A 22756-nucleotide genomic window follows, 5' to 3' on the forward strand; every position below is an offset into this window, starting at 1 on the left:
TTAAAACTACAAGTATGGCGTATTTCTTGGGAGGTTAGAAGAATTGGAAATGGGAGTTGTATTTTTCTAAATATTTTGCGACCCAGATGTTTGTGGTCTGACGGAACACTTTCGGGGACAAAACTTCTAGCGTTAGAGAGTGAGAGAGTCAGGAAGATACTGATCAGATGAACAAATAACTATTAAAAAATATACATTCATTGTCCTAATGTTGTCAGTTGCTAAATGCATATTTTTCTCAATTTTTCCGTGATTTCTAACAGAGTAAGGTAAGTTGCATCATCGTTAACGTTAGTTATGCAGGCTAGCCTGCTAGCTAACCATCAAACTCAATGCACCGATAGTCATTTCTTATTGACCTGTTAGTGACATGCTGATTTTGCCCTGTGCATGTGACTAATCATCTAATCTAAATGTAATATTTTCGCCTGCACAAAGCCATGGCAGCTACACAGATTCAGGCAGGATATCAACTGTATTGTAGTCTGTTATTGACTCTCCAGCTGTTTCAGTTTTGTGTATTTTTACCAAATCTTTACCGAGGCTACAATATTAAAAAAAAACATATTCTAACTGCTAAGTTACTGAAATAATACAGTATGTTGTGTTACTTATTACACAGTTATTACTTAACACTTCACAAGTAACTACAGTAGTAGAAAAAAGATTACAGTCAGATAGTTTTGCGACAGAACAACGGTAGACTGTGTATCCAGTAGACAGACTCCCGATGTTCTGTCCTAAAACTAACAGTCAGAGTGCAGCGTCCAAAATACCACAGTCGGCTGTAGTTACTGCTCTTTAACTGCAATTTGTAAACTGAAATATTTTTTTTGTAAGGGGTGTAACAACATACAGGTAGCATACACTGCTTGATACAAAAATGTAATTCTCAGAGTAGCTTAGTATGCGCTGCCTCTGTTGTTTGGATGGGAAGTGGACAGACAAGAGACTCGTGGGATAGAAAGACAGGGACTCTGTGTCTGAGCAGTTGTGAGCAGTTGTGATGTAGCAGAGAGTGTCCTATCTATCTATCTATCTATCTATCTATCTATCTATCTATCTATCTATCTATCTATCTATCTATCTATCTATCTATCTATCTATCTATCTATCTATCACCTTGTCTCTCTTTGTCTCTGTCCATTTCTCCCTCTGCTCTTCCTGCTCTGACCAAGTCTATCATAGAGCACAGTAGTTGGCATAGTTGGCAGGGTGTCTGTGTATGTTGGCAGCGTTGCTGTGAGCAGGTGGGCAGGTCTCAGTGTGAGAGATCCTCTCTCTCTCTCTCTCTGTAGGATCCAGGATCAGGGCAGGCAGGGGACCTGGATGTGCAGCCAAGCCCACCAAGGATGCACTGAGCTGGGGAACATCTGCTGAGGCCTCCCCCTAGCACTGCCATGGTAAGAGTCCAAAACACACACACCAGCGCATACATCCTCCTCTTAATGATTCTATCTAATGTGACCATAGTGTTATCCTTCTCACTACTGTCTAAGGGGTCATGTATAACCATGTTTGTCATTGCCTGTGTGTGTGTGTGTGTGTGTGTGTGTGTGTGTGTGTGTGTGTGTGTGTGTGTGTGTGTGTGTGTGTGTGTGTGTGTGTGTGTGTGTGTGTGTGTGTGTGTGTGAGACACTGACTGTGCGGTGTGTGTGTGTATTTCATAATTGTTAAGTAGATTAAATGTTGAATTGAATCCCAGCATTAATATTTGATGTGGTAAAGCTGTCCATAGGGGGTTCCCACTTCCCATTGTGTCAGCAGCTCATAGATGGAGACAGGTGTGTGTGTGTGTGTGTGCTTACTGTAATAGCTGAACTATTAATCATGTTTATAAGCAGATCTTCTCATGTCTATACTGGGGTTTAATAGCAGGAACCAGGATACTGAGATTTCCCACCACATCCACTCCCATTTCCCAGGATAAAAACTGTGGGAAACCGCTAAATTCTAATACATTATTTCAATGAACAGCATTATGTGAAATGGAACTGTTAAATTATATGCAGTGTCTAAATCTGGCTTATCTACGGCCTTCTGTGCTCTCCTATCTGCATGATCAATAATTAACTCTCAGGGTGGGGGCAGCCCTGTGTGGAGCACAGTTCACAATGAATGCATGTATCATCTCATCAGCTGTAACTTTTTTCTTGAGAGAGGGAAATTTGCTTCAACATAGCATATGGTATACAGTAATATTAGACCTAATACATCTGAATGATGGATTAATATGAATGTCTTGCTAATTTACACATCTCCATCTGGCTTTCGGGGTCACCTTATTGTATAGATAAACATATTTGTTTTGTAGCTGCAGAGTTTTAAAACAGTTATCACTCGAATATCTTTGCTTTAAATCAGTGCGGAAGCGAGCACTCTTTGTTAAAGTCTTTATCTCTTTCAATCAATTCCATTCAAATTGCATCCAAAATAGATCGTCCTCAAGATTGTTGGACAGTTCACCATTCTCTTAGGCAATTACACAGCTGCTCTCCTCTGGCCGCTCCCCTTCTTAACTTTTGTGGAGTCCCAGGAAAAGCTAGAATAGCTTGTTGGCCATTTTTTCCAGCATTACTTATACTAAAAGAATATTTGAAGAGGGATGCAAGCTTGCTCTTGTTTTCTGAATGTTAAATAGAAGGAAGAGAACGCATGATGGTGATAGGCTATAGCAGTTATTTATTCAGACCCATTACCATTCAATCCTAGTGAAGTGAAAGCCGCCTGCCTCCTCTGGTAGTCTACTATATTATTCAAACATGTCATTACAATAATGAAGATAAGGACAACAAAACGTATTTCATTTAACTGTTGAGAGCGAGGAAGGAATGAAGCAACAATAGAGAAAGGAGGAGGTAGCCTGATACACACAAAATGTGTGGAAATATTATGAAAAGTTAATGCATCAGCCTACTAATTATAAATATCTAAAATAGGCCCTATTATTACTCAAAATGTAAATAAATTCTCTAGCCTATACATTTGTAGGCTGCATGTCCTGCACTAGCATTGCGTGTTCTTCATGGTTTGAAAGAGGTGTGTAATTTCAGTCCATTATACAATACAGTACATAAATACAGTCCACACTCAAAAATATTACTGGAGCTTGTTTCCTTTATTTCCTCAAGAGAGCATACATCTATGGGCTTTTATGTTTTTCTGTAGAGTAATGTGCAGTATAGCCTATCATATGTATTGGATAACGGCATGATCATTTGGCCTTTTTTGGGCTTGGGCTCATAAAAGGTCTTTAGTGTAGGACTCATAACATTTCTTTAATGTAAGGCTCATCTTGTTCAGGTAGCATCTAGCTTGAATATTCATGTGGATCCAAGCTAATCCAGATACGGTATATTTAAGATGTCCTGCCCCCGGGCCCTGCTCCTTTTTACCCTGTGTGCTATAAGGAGCACATCAGACTCATTTTAATTGTTGGGCCATGGGGTGGGGGCTTTTTGATGAGTTGGTCCTGGAGGTGTTGGAAACTAATCTGATTGTTGTCAGACACGGCTGTATATAATTTGACCTTTAGAATAGCACATCATTCTGTCCGATGGTTTTATATGCTTTAGAATGACACTTCTAGTTTTGACGGGAAATACCGGGTTACCCGGGAGAAAGGTGATTTATTCTCGGGATGGAACATTTGTAAAATACTGGGATAATATTAAACCTTAGTCTATACCAACTCTCTGTATGCTCAGAGTCATCCCTGTCACATGCTGTTCTCTTCATTCCATCTCTCCATCTTTCTCAATCTATTTTTTCTCTCATTGATTTTTTGTTTGTTTTTCCAGCTGATTATGTCCCTGTGCTCTGATTCGCCGGCGGGCACGGCTCTCTGCACTCTAATTGGACATTTAATTAGATCACAGTTTTAGCCAATTAGACTCTGAGGGGGGAGGAGGAGAGTAGAGGGGCCAGAGGGGAAAGGGAGATCGAGCTCTCTCTCTCTTCTCTCTCTTTCTTTCTCTCGCTTCTCTCTCTCTCCAGGGGCTGTCTCATTAGTGATATAATGGGTGATTGTCACAGCAACCCTCCCCCTGTGTTACTCGCTGAGTGGTTCCACCCACAGACCCAGTGGCAGGGCTTAGACCTCACTATTATTAAGCCATGGGGGGGGGGGCGGGGGGGCCTGGCCTGATCAAATAATGCCAAGTTTAGAGTTTTAGTGTCACATACACAAGTACAGTCAAAATGTCTTTCTCGCAAGGAGGTGAACCCCAACAATGCAGTAATCAATAACAATGTAATACAAAAGTAAAATTTTTCACACACAGTCTGCTAGTTCAGGCTCCACGTCTTGCTCTTGTTAAAAGTAGTGCACTACATGTGGAATAACCAGGGTGTGATATGAGACACAGCCGGGGTGTTATTGCTGTCGATGGCTCTGATTAATCTTCAATACAGCTGACAGACTGCCAGTCAGTGAGACATCGACCTGCTCACAGACATGTAGATTAGTCACACAGACACACAGCCCAACCACATAATCACACATAAACACACACAGAGTGTGAGGTTAGTGTCTTGTGGTGCAGAATGGTATTGACTCAGTGGAATGTTCTGGTATAATATCACTAGCTAATGAGGCAGAGATAAGCCTTTAGAAACACAAACAACAGATCAGATATCACCAGAGGCTCCATAACATGCCAGTCAAAATCACACCTATTTATTTTTTGTACGATTATATATATTTTTTTAACAATAAAAAACATCCACATACAAATGACAGCATACAGATGCACACAAACATCAAGGGCATCACACCTGCCCAGACACACCTACTCACACCCTCATCTCCAACGCCCGCATCGCTCGACTCCACATGGCCTGAAACTGCACCAATCACACCTATTTCTGCAAACTAAGTCTGTGTGATGTTGATGATGGTGGAGGTGATGATGGTGGTGGTGTTTGATGAGTTCCTCAGAGGAAAGCAGTGTGTTTTTGAATAGTGTGATGTGAGCCAGTGTAACACCCCCCCACCCCCCTTTTCCTCCCCCCTCCAAACCTCTACACACCCCCACCAAACCTCTACACCCCCCCTCCAAACCTCTACCCCCCCCCCCTCCAAACCTCTACACCCCCACCCCTCCCTCTCTGAGCTCTCAGGCTAGAAGCACAAACAACACTGACCCCCCAATGGATACCAGCACTCAGAACACACACACATACATTCACTCTCAGGTGTAAGCCCTTAGAGACAACACAGTCAATATCAATGTCCCTCGACGGTCGCACACATACCACTCACCTATCTCCCTCCCACTTCTTCATCTCCTCACCCCTCAGGAGAGATAGAGTGAAACGACCCCCTCACACAAACACACACACACACACACACACACACACACACACACACACACACACACACACACACACACACACACACACACACACACACACACACACACTTTTTTATGCACAGTCTCTCTGCCTCAAGATGTTTAATGTTGAGAATCCCCTTGAGAAGGCTCTCGAATCTGTGTGTGTGCGTGCACGCACCTGCGAACGTGCGCATCTGTGTAACCCCGTGCTGTGGTGTGTTAGCTACAGGCGCAACTCTCTGACCCCAGTAGTGATCTGATTGACAGCTGTAGTCCCACCTAATTGCATTACCCTCCCTTGTGATTGGCTCCCGGCCCTGGGGGCTCATTTGTCAGGGTGCACCATGGGTACTATGTGTCACTCAGCTCTCTCTCCCTGGTGATTGGCTGTGTTGCGCCCCAAGGCCCGACCCCCAGCCGAGTGAGAGCAGCTTATTGGTCTTTGGGGAACCAGGAAGTGCCCCAGAGACTGTGCGAGGAAACAGGGAGTCCCTATTGGCTGATATTATCGCTCCTCCCGCCTCTTTACCTGTCTATCAAAACTACATTGAAGTCCCTCAGGTCTGCCCTGCTATCAGATCACACACACACACACACACACACACACACACACACACACACACACACACACACACACACACACACACACACACACACACACACACACACAGGTGGGTGGGTGGGTTGGTTTTTAATATGGAGCGATTTAAACTGCATTTGATTTCAATATTTTCGCATTTGTATAATGACATTGAATTAAATATTTTTTGAATTTATAATGCTCAAATTGAATCATTGAATTAATAAATTGAACTTCATGATTTGAAACTGAATTGAATGAATATTATATTCAAGTTAAAACCTACATTTCAATTTCAGGAATGGGTGTAGGGTGGTTTTATTACAGTTCGATCCACAGAATCTAAAGTGTGTATGTGTGTCGCCAAAAGGAAAAACATCAAGAAAGGCTTCAGGCTCCGCCCCCCATTGCTTACCCAGCATGCCTCAGCTCTGTCCTCCATCAAACCAGGCGCCAACACACACATGTACACACACACACACACACACACACACACACACACACACACACACACACACACACACACACACACACACACACACACATATACTTTGATTCCGTGTCTCTGTTTGTATGTCTCAGCGGTTGCTATTCACTCTGTCCCAGCAGAGACCTGGTGTGTGTTCCCTGTCTCTCCTGAATATGTGTGTGTTTTCTGTATGTGTGTTTTTGGAGGAGTGTGTGTATGTCTCAGCGGTTGCTATTCACTCTGTCCCAGCAGAGACCTGGTGTGTGTTCCCTGTCTCTCCTGAATATGTGTGTGTTTTCTGTATGTGTGTTTTTGGAGGAGTGTGTGTGTGTGTGTACTCTGTCTAATGCTCCCGCAGTGTCTCTGAAAGGTTGTGCGGGGGTTTCTGTTGCATTGAAGTCCTCCAATATAACACTGAATAAAGACTGGGCCTAAATAATGACGGTGTGAGTGAACCTGGTCGATGCATTCCACCGTGTGTTGTCTGCATGCTAATCTACAGGTTGACTCTTCAGTGCCACTGATGAATGGCTGAATTAATAACACCATGTTTTTCTTGTCATGCTTTGTTGGAACCCAACTTTTTCAGAAGTGTGTGTGTGTGAGTGTGTGAGTGTGTGAGTGTGTGAGTGTGTGAGTGAGTGTGTGTGTGTGTGTGTGTGTGTGTGTGTGTGTGTGTGTGTGTGTGTGGGCAGGGGGTGGAGGGGGGTAGTTAGCAGCAGTCACAGAAGGATATTTCTCTTGTTAATAGAATGTTTTGTTTGAAGGTGCTGCCAGATGGCATCTGTACGACCACAGCATGTGTTACATATTAGCATTCATTAAGTATCTGTGTTGTGTTCGTATGCAGTGTGTGTGTGTGTGTGTGTGTGTGTGTGTGTGTGTGTGTGTGTGTGTGTGTGTGTGTGTGTGTGTGTGTGTGTGTGTGTGTGTGTTTGATCCTTGGAAATTAGGAAATTATGGGAGTTTGTGGTGGATCCCAGTGAAGCCCCCATAAAAACGTTATGTCATGGAAAATCACTTCCCACGATATGGCACACACACACACACACACACACACACACACACACACACACACACACACACACACACACACACACACACACACACACACACACACACACACACACACACACACAGTACCTGCAGATACACAACCATATCTCTCTCACAAACCCTCCACAGTAAGTAACCTCTATTACCCCCTGTGTCGGAGCAAGGCTACTTGGCAAAGCGTGAGAAAGCACTATACATGATGGGTAATTGCCGTGCAGCACGCAGTGTCTGCATTTTACGAGGAGGGTGCAATGACGGGGTGAAGGGGGCATAGTACCCCCCCAACCTCTTCCTCTCACTAGCTTCCCAGGACCAGGGTTGGCAGGATGGAGCAAAAAGGTGTCCGGACAACTTCCTCAATGTTCAGTTTGTAATGTAACAGATCTTTGACTGCAGAGCTGCACTGTTACATTTCAAGCCAGCATTTATGATCCCTGCCTTGAATGGGCCTTCTCATGGTTAATGAATTGAGTTGGTTAGGGGCAGTAATAGATTTTGTACTTTGGGCCCCCTGGGCTAACCAACGCACACACACACACACACACACACACACACACACACACACACACACACGGGCGTTCTGCAGTATTGATGAGTTATGAAAAGACATGAGCAGAGAACCCCCCACTCCCTGTCGGGGATCCCCCCCAGCTGCTTCCTGTCTGGTTAAGTGTGGGCAGGAAGAGATTTAACTCCCACTGCAGGGGCTCACACACACACACACACACACACCCTACTATCAGCCTGTATTAACACATGCACAGCAAGTGTGTTTACCTGTATGGCCAGGTGTGTGTTTGGCTCTGACTGGACTATATGTGTTGTAGGCATCTGACCCTTCACCCCCAAACCCCGCCCCTCTGGGCTCCCAAGTCCACGCAGCCGCCGTCAACGGAGACCGGAGCGTCCTCCTTAGAATCATCACAGGTATTATACACACATACAGTGGGGCAAAAAAGTATTTAGTCAGCCACCAATTGTGCAAGTTCTCCCACTTAAATATATGAGAGAGGCCTGTAATTTTCATCATAGGTACACTTCAACTATGACAAGACAAAATGAGAAAAGAAAATCCAGAAAATCACATTGTAGGATTTTTAATGAATTTATTTGTACATTATGGTGGAAAATAAGTATTTGGTCCACCTACAAACAAGCAAGATTTCTGGCTCTCACAGACCTGTAACTTCTTCTTTAAGAGGCTCCTCTGTCCTCCACTCGTTACCTGTATTAATGGCACCTGTTTGAACTTGTTATCAGTATAAAAGACACCTGTCCACAACCTCAAACAGTCACACTCCAAATTCCACTATGGCCCAGACCAAAGAGCTGTCAAAGGACACCAGAAACAAAAATTGTAGACCTGCACCAGGCTGGGAAGACTGAATCTGCAATAGGTAAGCAGCTTGATTTGAAGAAATCAACTGTGGGACCAATTATTAGGAAATGGAAGACATACAAGACCACTGATAATCTCCCTCGATCTGGGGCTCCACGCAAGATCTCACCCCGTGGGGTCAAAATGATCACAAGAATGGTGAGCAAAAATCCCAGAACCACACGGGGGGACCTAGTGAATGACCTGCAGAGAGCTGGAACAAAGCCTACCATCAGTAACATACTACGCCGCCAGGGACTCAAATCCTGCAGTGCCAGACGTGTCCCCCTGCTTAAGCCAGTACATGTCCAGGCCCGTCTGAAGTTTGCTAGAGAGCATTTGGATGATCCAGAAGAAGATTGGGAGAATGTCATATGGTCAGATGATACCAAAATATAACTTTTTGGTAAAAACTCAACTCGCCATGTTTGGAGGACAAAGAATGCTGAGTTGCATCCAAAGAACACCATACCTACTGTGAAGCATGGGGGTGGAAAAATCATGCTTTGGGGCCGTTTTTCTGCAAAGGGACCAGGACGACTAATCCGTGTAAAGGAAAGAATGAATGGGATTTTGAGTGAAAACCCAATGCCCATAGGCAAGGGCATTGAAGATGAAACGTGGCTGGGTCTTTCAGCATGACAATGATCCCAAACACACCGCCCGGGCAACGAAGGAGTGGCTTTGTAAGAAGCATTTCAAGGTCCTGGAGTGGCCTAGCCAGTCTCCAGATCTCAATCCCATAGAAAATCTTTGTAGGGAGTTGAAAGTCCATGTTGCCCTGTAACAGCCCCAAAACATCACTGCTCTAGAGGAGATCTGCATGGAGGAATGGGCCAAAATATCAGCAACAAGTGTGTTAAAACCTTGTGAAAACTTACAGAAAACTTTTGACCTCTGTCATTGCCAACAAAGGGTATATAACAAAGTATTGAGATAAACTTTTGTTATTGACCAAATACTTATTTTCCACCATAATTTGTAAATAAATTCATAAAAAATCCTACAATGTGATTTTCTGGATTTTGTTTCTCATTTTGTCTGTCATAGTTGAAGTGTACCTATGATGAAAATTACAGGCCTCTCTCATCTTTTTAAGTGGGAGAACTTGCACAATTGGTGGCTGACTAAATACTTTTTGCCCCACTGTACACACACACTTTCCCCTGACCCCTGACCTTTAACACCTGACCCACTGTGTGTAGTGGATCCCTCCCTGCGTGACCGTGAGGACCAGTTTGGGCGTACTCCACTGATGTACTGTGTCCTGGCTGACCGTCTGGACTGTGCTGAGACACTGCTGAAGACGGGAGCCTCTGTTAACAAGACTGACCATAGCCAACGTACTGCCCTGCACCTAGCAGCACAGAAGGTACACTACAACACTGAGTCAACCTGGAACCACTAAAGGAAACACTAGAACAGTAGTGGAACCATCAGAACACTGAGTCAACATATAGAACACTAAAGGAAACACTAGAACTGTAGTGGAACCATCAGAACACTGAGTCAACCTGGAACCACTAAAGGAAACACTAGAACTATAGTGGAACCATCAGAACATTGAGTTAACCTGTAGAACACTAAAGGAAACACTAGAACAGTAGTGGAACCATCAGAACACTGAGTCAACCTGGAACCACTAAAGGAAACACTAGAACAGTAGTGGAACCATCAGAACATTGGGTTAACCTGTAGAACACTAAAGGAAACACTAGAACAGTAGTGGAACCATCAGAACACTGAGTCAACCTGGAACCACTAAAGGAAACACTAGAACAGTAGTGGAACCATCAGAACATTGGGTTAACCTGTAGAACACTAAAGGAAACACTAGAACAGTAGTGGAACCATCAGAACACTGAGTTAACCTGTAGAACACTAAAGGAAACACTAGAACAGTAGTGGAACCATCAGAACACTGAGTTAACCTGTAGAACACTAATTGATCCTTTAGAATCCTGACTCCAGGGTATTCTAGAGCCTCTACACTGACTATATAAAACATTAAGAACTCCTGCTCTTTCCATCACAGACTGACCAGGTGAATCCAGGTGAAAGCTATGATCCCTTATTGATGTCACTTGTTAAATCCACTTCTGTTCGTGTAGATGAAGAGGAGGAGACAGGTTAAAGAAGGATTTTTAAGCATTGAGACAATTGAGACATAGATTTGGGCAACTCAATTTTAGGAAGGTGTTCGTAATGTTTGGTATACTCAGTGTATATCACATCCTGGAAGCTTAGGTGAGAAGGTAGTGCCACCCAGTGGTGACAGACAGACACCCTCGGGGCGGCTGTTAAGAACTAGACAAGGGGATCGGCAACTTTGATGAAGGTGGGAGCCACAAAAAATCTGAGCGAAATGTTGTACTTTGTGAGCTAAACATTATAAACACCCTCGTCTTGACAGTGAAAACTTTAGAGTTAAATTCCTGCAATTCTACACATTTTGCCATGGGGCATAGAGTAAATTAAGTTTTAAAGCAAGTTTGCTGCAATACTGCAAATTTTGCTGTGGCCCTGAGAAAAGATTTTGCAATTCTACAACTAATTTCATGCAATTCGACAAATTATTCCCTGGGGCAGAGAGAAACATTTTCTGTTTTAAAGCTAATTTCCCCCGGTCAGTAATTCCACCATGATATCAGGTTCAGATAGCTGACCACAAGACTAACTTACCATATAAAATGTTTTAGCTGACTTGGCTAATTGAGTGACTATCAGTGACTGATATAACAAGAGAATAACTGCTGATGCACAAGCAAGTTTCAAAATGTCACCTTGTGTATTCTACTATTCTAACTCTCAACATTAAGTTGAGACCCTGACTGAGTTCCTAAAAAAGATATCTAAATCTAGAAAATGAAATAAAAGACTGGGCTGTATGAGCAGTAATATCTCTATAGAAAGTGTTATTAACCTTGTGGGGGGGTTGCTGTCAGGGCAGGTGAGGAGCGCTGGCTGGAGGGGCGGAGGAGGGTGCTCACACACACTCTAACACACACACACTCCAATTCTAATGTGTGTGGGGTGATGGGAGGCCCTCTCTCTCTCTGACACCTGATCAATATCTAGCTGAGACAGGGAGAGACTTCTGGGATTACTGATCTAATTGGACTGAGAATAGGAGGATAGACCATATGTACACACACGCTCACACACACTCATACACACACACACACACACACATACAGGCCTATATGGACACACATTTGCACGTGCACACACATATATACATACACACACACACACACACACACACACACACACACACTTTCTCAAAGCTCACACATACTCTCACATGCATGCTCAGTCAGCAGATAGATCTGTCAAACGATGAGGCTGGAAGGAATAGATAGGAGAGAGTCTGAGAACCAACAGGAAAGAACAGAGAGGAGAGAGTCTGAGAACCAACAGGAAAGAACAGAGAGGAGAGAGTCTGAGAACCAACAGGAAAGAACAGAGAGGAGAGAGTCTGAGAACCAATAGGAAAGAACAGAGAAGAGAGAGGAGAGAGTCTGAGAACCAATAGGAAAGAAGAGAGAGGAGAGAGTCTGAGAACCAACAGGACAGAACAGAGAGCAGAGAGTCTGAGAACCAATAGGAAAGAAGAGAGAGGAGAGAGTCTGAGAACCAACAGGAAAGAACAGAGAGGAGAGAGTCTGAGAACCAATAGGAAAGAACAGAGAGGAGAGAGTCTGAGAACCAATAGGAAAGAACAGAGAGGAGAGAGTCTGAGAACCAATAGGAAAGAACAGAGAAGAGAGAGGAGAGAGTCTGAGAACCAATAGGAAAGGACAGAGATGGATGATGATGGAATTGGATAAGACACCATAGAGAGAGTGTGTGTGTGTGTGCTCCAGGGGAACGTGCGGTTTCTGAAGCTGCTCCTGTCACGTCGTGCTGATTGGCTGCAGAAGGATCTAGAGGAGGTAACACCCCTCCACCTGGCGACCCGTCACCCCTCCCCCAAACCCCTGGCCTTGCTGCTCAAACACATAGGACCTGGAGAGGTGGATACACAGGACAAGAACAAGGTACCCCACACACTGTTTACAACGTTGGGTAATAGTTCTATCAAACATACTTGTTATGGAACTGTCCCGGCTCTTTGATTTGATTGACTGAATTAGAGTTCACGTGGAGTTCTGAGCAATCCAGAGACACACACACATGACAATTGGCTGCTTTGTCCTGACTCTTCAAGGCAGACAGTTGTGCCAAATACATTCTACACGCACGCACACACACACAGGCCCCCTCTGTCTGTAGCGATGATGTCTATCTGTCTGTTAGTTCTGTAATAATCCAATATGCATCATCAGCATGTCAGATGACACTGGTTTCAGTATGTCCCAGAATAGATCTCTAACAACAGCCATAGAGGAGGTGATATCTCTGTTATAGCATACTGTTACTGTTACTGTCACTTTTATTATCACTGTCACTGTTACTGTCACTTTTATTATCACTGTCACTGTTACTGTCACTTTTATTATCACTGTCACTGTCACTTTTATTATCACTGTCACTGTTACTGTCACTTTTATTATCACTGTCACTGTTACTGTCACTTTTATTATCACTGTCACTGTCACTGTCACTTGTATTATCACTGTCACTGTCACTTTTATTATCACTGTCACTGTTACTGTCACTTTTATTATCACTGTCACTGTCACTGTCACTTGTATTATCACTGTCACTGTCACTGTCACTTTTATTATCACTGTCACTGTCACTGTCACTTGTATTATCACTGTCACTGTCACTGTCACTGTCACTTTTATTATCACTGTCACTGTTACTGTCACTTTTATTATCACTGTTACTGTTACTGTCACTTTTATTATCACTGTCACTGTTACTGTCACTTTTATTATCACTGTCACTGTTACTGTCACTGTTACTGTCACTTTTATTATCACTGTTACTGTCACTGTTACTGTCACTTTTATTATCACTGTCACTGTTACTGTCACTGTTACTGTCACTTTTATTATCACTGTTACTGTCACTGTCACTGTCACTTTTATTATCACTGTCACTGTTACTGTCACTTTTATTATCACTGTTACTGTTACTGTCACTTTTATTATCACTGTCACTGTTACTGTCACTTTTATTATCACTGTCACTGTTACTGTCACTGTTACTGTCACTTTTATTATCACTGTTACTGTCACTGTCACTGTCACTTTTATTATCACTGTCACTGTTACTGTCACTGTTACTGTCACTTTTATTATCACTGTCACTGTTACTGTCACTGTTACTGTCACTTTTATTATCACTGTCACTGTCACTGTCACTTTTATTATCACTGTCACTGTTACTGTCACTGTTACTGTCACTTTTATTATCACTGTCACTGTTACAGTCATTACCACTGTTACTGTCACTATTACAGTCATTGTTACTGTCACTATTACAGTCATTGTTACTGTTACTGTCACAGTCATTGTTACTGTTACTGTCACTGTTACAGTCATTGTTACTGTTACTGTCACTGTTACAGTCATTGTTACTGTTACTGTCACTGTTACAGTCATTGTTACTGTTACTGTTACAGTCATTTTTACTGTTACTGTCACTATTACAGTCATTGTTACTGTCACTATTACAGTCATTGTTACTGTTACTGTCACAGTCATTGTTACTGTTACTGTCACTGTTACAGTCATTGTTACTGTTACTGTCACTGTTACAGTCATTGTTACTGTTACTGTCACAGTCATTGTTACTGTTACTGTCACAGTCATTGTTACTGTTACTGTCACTGTTACTGTCACTTTTAATATCACTGTCACTGTGACTGTCACTGTTACTGTCACTTTTATTATCACTGTTACTGTCACTGTGACTGTCACTGTTACTGTCACTTTTATTATCACTGTTACTGTTACAGTCATTGTTACTGTCACTGTTACTGTCATTGTTACTGTTACTGTCACTGTTACAGTCATTATTACTGTCACTGTTATTGTCACTGTTACTGTCATGTTAAATCCCCAGGCTTTGTGTGTTTCTGTAGAATATGTTCTAGGGCTCTTTGATTTAGATCACAGTTATTTCTAGGGAAAATAGCCTGGAGGTTAGAGCCTGGAGGTTAGAGAGTCGGGCCCAAAATGGGCCCAAAATTATTATTACAATAGTGTCTGTCACCCCCCCCCCCTCCCCCTGCAGCAGACTGCGCTCCACTGGTCAGCGTTCTATAACAGACCAGAGCACGTCAGACTGCTCATCAAACACGACTCCAACATTGGCATCCCAGACAGTGAGGGCAAGATCCCCCTACACTGGGCTGCACACAGCCAGGAGCACACCGCTATACACACCGTCCGCTGCATACTGGTACACACACACACACACACACACACACACACACACACACACACACACAGTATCCAGTGAGAATGTCATCCTTACACACACCATCCTCTGCTTACTGATGTAAATGAGGTGTGTGTGTGTGCGTAGGAGGCGGCTCCTACCGAGTCTCTGTTGAACTGGCAGGACTATGAGGGGCGCACGCCTTTGCACTTTGCTGTTGCCGACGGCAACGAGGCAGTGGTGGAGGTGCTGACATCGTATGAAGGCTGCAGCGTCACGGCGTACGACAACCTGTTCAGAACCCCGCTGCACTGGGCTGCACTGCTGGGTAAGAGACTGTGTTTACAATGTGGATCCTGTCATCAGAATGTGGTTCCATCACTGGTCAAGATACTGTACTGGAGGGGGGGGGGGGACCCGAGCTGAACCTGGATATGTTGATGTGTGTTTCAGGACATGCCAAGATAGTGCACTTGTTGTTGGAGAGGAACACATCAGGCACCATCCCCTCAGACAGCCATGGGGCCACACCTCTACACTATGGAGCTCAGAGCAACTACGCTGTACATAGACACACACACATGCAAACACGCGCACGTTTTCACCTTATATCAGTGACTCATGTGTGTGCGTGTGTGTGTGTGCGTGCTTAGGAGACGGTGGGTGTGTTTCTGTCCCACCCCTCTGTGAAAGACGAGCCAGATCTGGAGGGCCGCACAGCGTTCATGTGGGCTGCTGGCAAAGGAAGCGATGATGTCATACGCACCATGCTGACACTCACGCCTCACATCGACATCAACATGGCCGACAAGTACGGAGGCACTGGTGAGGAACTCCGGGATGTGTTTAATACGCAGGGATTGTTTCAGTCAGCAGTAGACCAAGAGCTGCTGTGACTGGTCAGGCTGGTAGAGGACACCTCCCCCATCATCCCCTACCCCCCTCACCGCCTTCACCACAGTTTCCCAGATCTTAATGCCCTCTCCATCAGAGCTACTCAGAGAGATAAACAGACAGAGATGACACACACACACACACTCACACACTGATGCTAGCCTCTGTCATCCTGCGCGTGTAGGAATGTTGAGGCACTGGAGGTGACGCAGGTGGCAGGACAGCGGCTGTCTGATGTCACAGGGGATTCCCCAGAGTGGCATAGATGTCAGGGGATTCCCCGAAAGCAGTGGAGCGGAGAGACGAGTGGGGAGAGAGACATGTCAACACATAACTGACACTGTTAAGAAAATGACCAAAACCAGTGAGCATGTACACATACTCTCTCTGATACACATACTGTCTCTGATACACATACTCTCTCTGATACACATACTCTCTCTGATACACATACTGTCTCTGATACACATCCTCTCTCTGATACACATACTCTCTCTGATACACATCCTCTCTCTGATACACATACTCTCTCTGATACACATACTCTCTCTGATACACATCCTCTCTCTGATACACATACTGTCTCTGATACACATACTCTCTCTGATACACATCCTCTCTCTGATACACATACTCTCTCTGATACACATCCTCTCTCTGATACACATCCTCTCTCTGATACACATCCTCTCTCTGATACACATACTCTCTCTGATACACATACTCTCTCTGATACACATCCTCTCTCTGATACACATCCTCTCTCTGATACACATCCTCTCTCTGATACACATCCTCTCTCTGATACACATACTCTCTCTGATACACATACTCTCTCTGATACACATCCTCTCTCTGATACACATACTGTCTCTGATACACATCCTCTCTCTGATACACATACTCTCTCTGATACACATACTGTCTCTGATACACATACTGTCTCTGATACACATCCTCTCTCTGATACACATACTCTCTCTGATACACATACTCTCTCTGACGCACACACATACACACACATACACACATAGACACACACACACATACACACATAGACACACACACACATACACATACACATGCACACACACACACACACACACACACACACACACACACACATAAATACATAGAAACATAAACACCCACACATACACACACACACACGCATACACACAGGCACACACACATACACACACACACACACACATAAATACATAGAAACATAACACCCACACATACACACACACACACACACGCATACACACAGGCACACACACATACACACACACACATACACACACACACACACACATACACATACATACACACACACATACACACACCATCCCCAAGCTGTAGACATGCTATCCTTTGTCCCCTGCTCTGCCCCGTGGGCTGATTGGAGCACTAATCACCATGGTGATGCCCCCGCTTCCTGCCCTGCAGGGACAATTTATGTGAGCATATGCTAATGAGTTGGTAAAATATGCAAATGATCTGGTGTACTATGCTAATGAGGTTGAGTGTGATGGGGAGCAGAGTGGGTTGATCAGAGTCACTGGAGTAGATAGAGGGGCCAGTGGTGTAAATATTGACTGACATTAAATAACATCACAACACAGTACAGGGTCAAAGTGCAACAAATTACTTTTCATTTGGCGAACTGGTTCTGAAAACTTGAGTAGGTGAGGCTGCTGAAGTGTGTGGAGACTGAAAATCTCAACTAAATGTGTGTGTGTGTTGCAGCGCTGCACGCGGCCTCTCTGTCAGGTCATGTGAGTACAGTGAGGTTGCTGTTGGAGAGAGGAGCCATAGTGGACAGTCTAGACGTGATGAAACACACGCCTCTGTTCAGAGCCTGTGAGATGGGACACCGCCACATCATCCTCACACTTATCAAAGGTACACAGCAAAGATGTGGATAAATTAAAATTTTGCTTTACTGAGGTTGTTGACCATTGGAAAAAAGGAGCGAGTGAGATGCCTCACTTCCTCTTCCATCTCTGGTACGCAGTAAACCAGTGTGTGTGGTGGTGATTATTGTAGACTTGGTATCCTAGTCCTTCAATACATTGTGGTCCCCAAATATACACATTTCCCCCTCACATCCCCAAATATACACATTCCCCCTCACATCCCCAAATATACACATTCCCCCTCACATCCCCAAATATACACATTTCCTCTCACATCCCCAAATATACACATTTCCCCTTACATCCCCAAATATACACATTTCCCCTCACATCCCCAAATATACACATTTCCCCTCAAATCCCCAAATATACACATTCGCCTCACATCCCCAAATATACACATTCCCCCTCACATGAACATTATGCGCATGAAGCATGGTGTGTGTCATTTCACTTTTGTGTATAGTCAATCATAATTAAGCACAGAGGTATATCACAATTATATACATACAAATTGGGCCAAGTTAAAACGTAGGCAACAGTAATCTTTTTTTGATGTCTATAATCCTTTGTGACCGTATGTACCTCTGTGATTATTTATGATTAACTATGTGCAGAGTGAATAGAATTTGTTCCACACCTACCATGCGTCATGTGCATGTGGGGTGAAATGTGTATATTTGGGGATGTGAACACTCAGTTTGTTTGACCTGACGAAGATCCGGTTCGGATCGAAACGTTGTCAATAAAGCTGTGAATTGGGAGGTTGATTCAATAATATCTGCCATTTAGCAGACGCTTTTATCCAAAGCAACTTATAGTTATTTTGTATGTGGTGCTATGCTCTATCTACTGGACTACACTAGTGTACCATGCTCTATCTACTGAGTCATACAGGACTACACTAGTGTACCATGCTCTATCTACTGAGTCATACAGGACTACACTAGTGTAACATGCTCTATCTACTGGACTACACTAGTGTACCATGCTCTATCTACTGAGTCATACAGGACTACACTAGTGTACCATGCTCTACCTACTGAGTCATACAGGACTACACTAGTGTACCATGCTCTATCTACTGAGTCATACAGGACTACACTAGTGTACCATGCTCTATCTACAGAGTCATACAGGACTACACTAGTGTACCATGCTCTATCTACTGAGTCATACAGGACTACACTAGTGTACCATGCTCTATCTACTGAGTCATACAGGACTACACTAGTGTACCATGCTCTACCTACTGAGTCATACAGGACTACACTAGTGTACCATGCTCTATCTACTGAGTCATACAGGACTACACTAGTGTACCATGCTCTACCTACAGAGTCATACAGGACTACACTAGTGTACCATGCTCTATCTACTGAGTCATACAGGACTACACTAGTGTACCATGCTCTATCTACTGAGTCATACAGGACTACACTAGTGTACCATGCTCTACCTACTGAGTCATACAGGACTACACTAGTGTACCATGCTCTATCTACTGAGTCATACAGGACTACACTAGTGTACCATGCTCTATCTACTGAGTCATACAGGACTACACTAGTGTACCATGCTCTATCTACTGAGTCATACAGGACTACACTAGTGTACCATGCTCTATCTACTGAGTCATACAGGACTACACTAGTGTACCATGCTCTATCTACTGAGTCATACAGGACTACACTAGTGTACCATGCTCTATCTACTGAATCATACAGGACTACACTAGTGTACCATGCTCTATCTACTGAGTCATACAGGACTACACTAGTGTACCATGCTCTATCTACTGAGTCATACAGGACTACACTAGTGTAACATGCTATATCTACTGGACTACACTAGTGTACCATGCTCTATCTACTGAGTCATACAGGACTACACTAGTGTACCATGCTCTACCTACTGAGTCATACAGGACTACACTAGTGTACCATGCTCTATCTACTGAGTCATACAGGACTACACTAGTGTACCATGCTCTATCTACAGAGTCATACAGGACTACACTAGTGTACCATGCTCTATCTACTGAGTCATACAGGACTACACTAGTGTACCATGCTCTATCTACTGAGTCATACAGGACTACACTAGTGTACCATGCTCTACCTACTGAGTCATACAGGACTACACTAGTGTACCATGCTCTATCTACTGAGTCATACAGGACTACACTAGTGTACCATGCTCTACCTACAGAGTCATACAGGACTACACTAGTGTACCATGCTCTATCTACTGAGTCATACAGGACTACACTAGTGTACCATGCTCTATCTACTGAGTCATACAGGACTACACTAGTGTACCATGCTCTACCTACTGAGTCATACAGGACTACACTAGTGTTGGTACACTGCTCTTGTAATGCAGGATTTGGGTGGGCTTACTATGGTGAAGAATGCCTCATGGATTTTCATTGTGTAGGCTCTGCTCGTGTCCACCTGGTGGATCTAGATGGACACACTGCTCTGCACTGGGCAGCTCTGGGGGGGAACGCTGAAGTCTGCCAGGTCTGTCTTTTCACCTTTATACACTTTTATTATCGCTGAACACTTCTTCATTTGTCTTCATTTCCTTTCCTTATAGACTGTGTTAAGGATGTGTTGTTCAGGTCATTGAGCCGGTTGGCTGGTACTGTAACCTCAGTGTGATGGTCATGGTAGTTGCTGATGGAGAATGGGATCAGTCCTAACGTCCAGGACCAGGCAGGCAGGACTCCTCTCCAGTGTGCTGCTTATGGAGGGTACATCACCTGTATGGCTGTACTACTCATGGAGAACAACGCCGACCCTAATATACAGGACAAAGAGGTACACACACACACACACACAGACACGAAGTGCTTTCCACTGGTCCTGTCCTACTGTGTGTGTCTGCAGGGCAGGACAGCTCTCCACTGGTCCTGTCCTACCGTGTGTGTCTGCAGGGCAGGACAGCTCTCCACTGGTCCTGTCCTACCGTGTGTGTCTGCAGGGCAGGACAGCTCTCCACTGGTCCTGTCCTACCGTGTGTGTCTGCAGGGCAGGACAGCTCTCCACTGGTCCTGTCCTACCGTGTGTGTCTGCAGGGCAGGACAGCTCTCCACTGGTCCTGTCCTACTGTGTGTGTCTGCAGGGCAGGACAGCTCTCCACTGGTCCTGTCCTACTGTGTGTGTCTGCAGGGCAGGACAGCTCTCCACTGGTCCTGTCCTACCGTGTGTGTCTGCAGGGCAGGACAGCTCTCCACTGGTCCTGTCCTACCGTGTGTGTCTGCAGGGCAGGACAGCTCTCCACTGGTCCTGTCCTACCGTGTGTGTCTGCAGGGCAAGACAGCTCTCCACTGGTCCTGTCCTACCGTGTGTGTCTGCAGGGCAGGACAGCTCTCCACTGGTCCTGTCCTACCGTGTGTGTCTGCAGGGCAGGACAGCTTTCCACTGGTCCTGTCCTACCGTGTGTGTCTGCAGGGCAGGACAGCTCTCCACTGGTCCTGTCCTACCGTGTGTGTCTGCAGGGCAAGACAGCTCTCCACTGGTCCTGTCCTACTGTGTGTGTCTGCAGGGCAGGACAGCTCTCCACTGGTCCTGTCCTACCGTGTGTGTCTGCAGGGCAGGACAGCTCTCCACTGGTCCTGTCCTACTGTGTGTGTCTGCAGGGCAGGACAGCTCTCCACTGGTCCTGTCCTACTGTGTGTGTCTGCAGGGCAGGACAGCTCTCCACTGGTCCTGTCCTACCGTGTGTGTCTGCAGGGCAGGACAGCTCTCCACTGGTCCTGTCCTACTGTGTGTGTCTGCAGGGCAGGACAGCTCTCCACTGGTCCTGTAACAATGGCTATCTGGATGCTGTGAAGCTGCTGCTGAACTCTAATGCCTTCCCCAACCACATGGAACACAACGAGGAGAGGTGAGGAGGAGGTGGATGAGGAGGAAGTGCCTCGTCTATAGTTTGGAAGGACATCAGCTCCTACAACAGTAGCAAGTATCGATTTAGATTCAAAAAGTAGCTGTTGGTATTGTCTTGCTAAGGCAATTTAGTTTTTGTGCTGTCTCTCTACCTAGTGGCCTACTAAATTATATTTTTACTTGTATTTTCCTACTGGCACTGACTGATAACTACAGGTAACTAGCAAGATAAAGGAAACCCCAACATATCACGTCTTAATAGGGCATTGGGCTCCACGAGCCAGAACAGCTTCAATGCACCTTGGCATAGATTCTACAAGTGTCTGAAACTCTTGGAGGGATGCGACATCCTTCTTCCACCAGAATCAACTGGGTTGAGATCTGGTGACTGATACGGACATGACATGTGGTTTACATCTTTTCATACTCCTCAAACCATTCAGTAACCAATCGTGCCCTGTGGATGGGGGCATTGTCATCCTATGGAGGCATAGACATGGTAGCCAAAATAATGTCCTGCACAGCATTTTTATACATGACCCTAAACATGATGGGAGGGTAATTGCTTAATTAACTCAGTTAACTCAGGAACCACACCTGTGTGGAAGCACCTGCTTTCAATATACTTTGTATCCCTCATTTCCTCAAGTGTTTCCTTTATTTTGGCAGTTACCTGTACTTTATTGAGGGAAAATGTACTTGCTACGATTGAAGGAACTGTCTCACCTAGCTACGTTAAGATGAATGCACTAATGTAAGTCGCTCTGCTTAAGAGCGTCTGCTAAATGACTAAAATATCAATGTAAAATGATGTGTTGTAATTTTCCGAATGTATTTTGTGAATCTGTTCTGTGTGTGTTGTTTTTCACAAAGCAAGTTCATTAGGTTAAAG

The 22756-nt window shown here is 44.5% G+C and overlaps 1 protein-coding gene across 2 annotated transcripts in view; it reads left to right on the forward strand.

Moving 5' to 3' along the window:
- LOC135521708 (inversin-like) overlaps positions 1 to 22756 on the forward strand; it is a 35696-nt gene that overhangs the window by 867 nt on the left and 12073 nt on the right. Inside the window, exons 1-13 of one of the 2 annotated variants that reach the window (XM_064947379.1) lie at positions 90 to 269; positions 1299 to 1403; positions 8269 to 8368; positions 10025 to 10191; positions 12686 to 12859; positions 15009 to 15176; positions 15303 to 15483; positions 15609 to 15718; positions 15809 to 15980; positions 17802 to 17957; positions 20411 to 20496; positions 20650 to 20796; positions 21759 to 21865. In XM_064947379.1, coding sequence (XP_064803451.1) covers positions 1401 to 1403; positions 8269 to 8368; positions 10025 to 10191; positions 12686 to 12859; positions 15009 to 15176; positions 15303 to 15483; positions 15609 to 15718; positions 15809 to 15980; positions 17802 to 17957; positions 20411 to 20496; positions 20650 to 20796; positions 21759 to 21865 — 1571 coding nt within the window. In that variant the 5' untranslated portion in view covers positions 90 to 269; positions 1299 to 1400. Of the gene's footprint in view, positions 1 to 89; positions 270 to 1298; positions 1404 to 8268; positions 8369 to 10024; positions 10192 to 12685; positions 12860 to 15008; positions 15177 to 15302; positions 15484 to 15608; positions 15719 to 15808; positions 15981 to 17801; positions 17958 to 20410; positions 20497 to 20649; positions 20797 to 21758; positions 21866 to 22756 lie in introns of those variants that run through there. The other variant, XM_064947380.1, reaches the window with a different exon arrangement.

This window comes from Oncorhynchus masou, chromosome 30 (assembly GCF_036934945.1).
Source record: "Oncorhynchus masou masou isolate Uvic2021 chromosome 30, UVic_Omas_1.1, whole genome shotgun sequence".
NCBI lineage: Eukaryota > Metazoa > Chordata > Actinopteri > Salmoniformes > Salmonidae > Oncorhynchus > Oncorhynchus masou.